Raw genomic sequence first — 1,518 nt, forward strand, 5'->3', positions numbered from 1 at the left:
TCTCGCTCTTGCTCAGGCTAGTTTTGAACTCCTGAGCTCAAACAATCCGCCTGCCTCAGCCTCCCAGAGTGCTAGGATTACAGGCATGAGCCACCATGCCCAGCCTTTCTTTACCATTTCTAAATTGTACAAATTTTAAAATTACCACAAAATGTTACGAGATATAAAAGTCTTTCTCCTTTGCAATAAGTCATAATGGGTGATTATCTAATCTAAAAAGCTTAATGTCAGGAATAATTTTATTGCTGAAATCTAAAAGTTAAAGAGTCCTACGTATGCGTATCCCACACTGGTGCAGCTGGCTGTTCATTATTCAGAGTATATACTACCAACCCAATGGTATCGTGCTGGATATGCTTAGCATCAAGGCTGGAGTAAAGATCCACTACTGGTTCAAATGCACCCAGCATACAGTAGATTCGAACAAGCAGCAGTTTGAATTGAGCATTGGAAGGGCTATGGGTTAATCCCTCTTCCAGCAAAGTCAGGGCCTGCCACACAGCAGTCTCATCACCTGGAACCAAAATACAGCATTATTCACTGAGCTTGACAGCAAATGGAGGTTTCTTTAAAAACAAAACCTTATTGACAGCATCACCTCCCTTAACTATTTTATAAATGAGTTCAGATGGCAGAGGACAAATTTTAGATACACCACTGGAACCAAAATAGAGAATTTTCCTAATCGACAGTCTCTCGCAACAGTTAGGTCAGCTATTAAATACGCCCTCTGCAAAACTAATGCAGATCTTAAGTAGCCAGGTCATGTGGGGGGAAGTTATAGAATCTCGTAGAATTTCAAAGAGATGAACTTTGAAGGAGAACTGGAGTCCACCAACCTTACCCCTGCAGGATTTTTTCTACAAGACTCTAGAGATAGATGTTCTCTATAGACATTGTTGTTGTTTTTTTTTTTTGTATGTAGCTCTAACAGAGTGTCAAATAGGATATTTTTCAAAACTGTTGATTAATAATCAAACTAAAATGATACACGTTTTTGGCCTACCAAATTTCAAAAGGTTACATGTATCAACATTCTTAAAGATTAAGTAACTTGTCCATTATTATCTATCTAAATTCTATAAAATATAAAGTTTCATATATAAAACTATTCACATACTGTGTAATGATGAGAGAATGGCTAATTATAGTAAAATCCACACATGGAAACACTGTACAGCCATTTGAAAATGTTAATATGGAGCTTTTAATTACAACGGAAAAATATTTGTGCAATAATGTTCAGTAAACACAGACACAAAAATTCAAATTAGTATGAAGATTTGATCTCAAGTCAGCAAAATATGTACAGAGGAAGAGAAAAGAAGAAAATAGGAAAAAATGTTAGAGTGCCTTTGGGATCTAAAAAGGAGAGATTTCAAATAAACTGTTTTCCAAAATTTTTACAAACTCCTGTTATAGTTAGTAAAAACAGCTAAAATAGATCTCCATGTAATAAGATTTTAAGGTCATATTCTATTTGCTTTTTTCCAAAAGAAAAGAAGACATAACCAAAAA

The 1,518-nt window shown here is 35.2% G+C and overlaps 1 protein-coding gene across 1 annotated transcript in view; it reads right to left on the bottom strand.

Moving 5' to 3' along the window:
- Positions 1-1,518, bottom strand: part of NAA25 (N(alpha)-acetyltransferase 25, NatB auxiliary subunit) — a 74,243-nt gene that overhangs the window by 22,356 nt on the left and 50,369 nt on the right. The window contains exon 11 of the mRNA XM_012663418.1: positions 334-514. Within this exon, the coding sequence (XP_012518872.1) occupies positions 334-514 (181 nt within the window). The remainder of the gene's footprint in view (positions 1-333; positions 515-1,518) is intronic.

Source organism: Propithecus coquereli, unplaced genomic scaffold, assembly GCF_000956105.1.
Source record: "Propithecus coquereli isolate 6110/MARCELLA unplaced genomic scaffold, Pcoq_1.0 Scaffold81, whole genome shotgun sequence".
NCBI classification, from domain to species: Eukaryota; Metazoa; Chordata; class Mammalia; order Primates; family Indriidae; genus Propithecus; species Propithecus coquereli.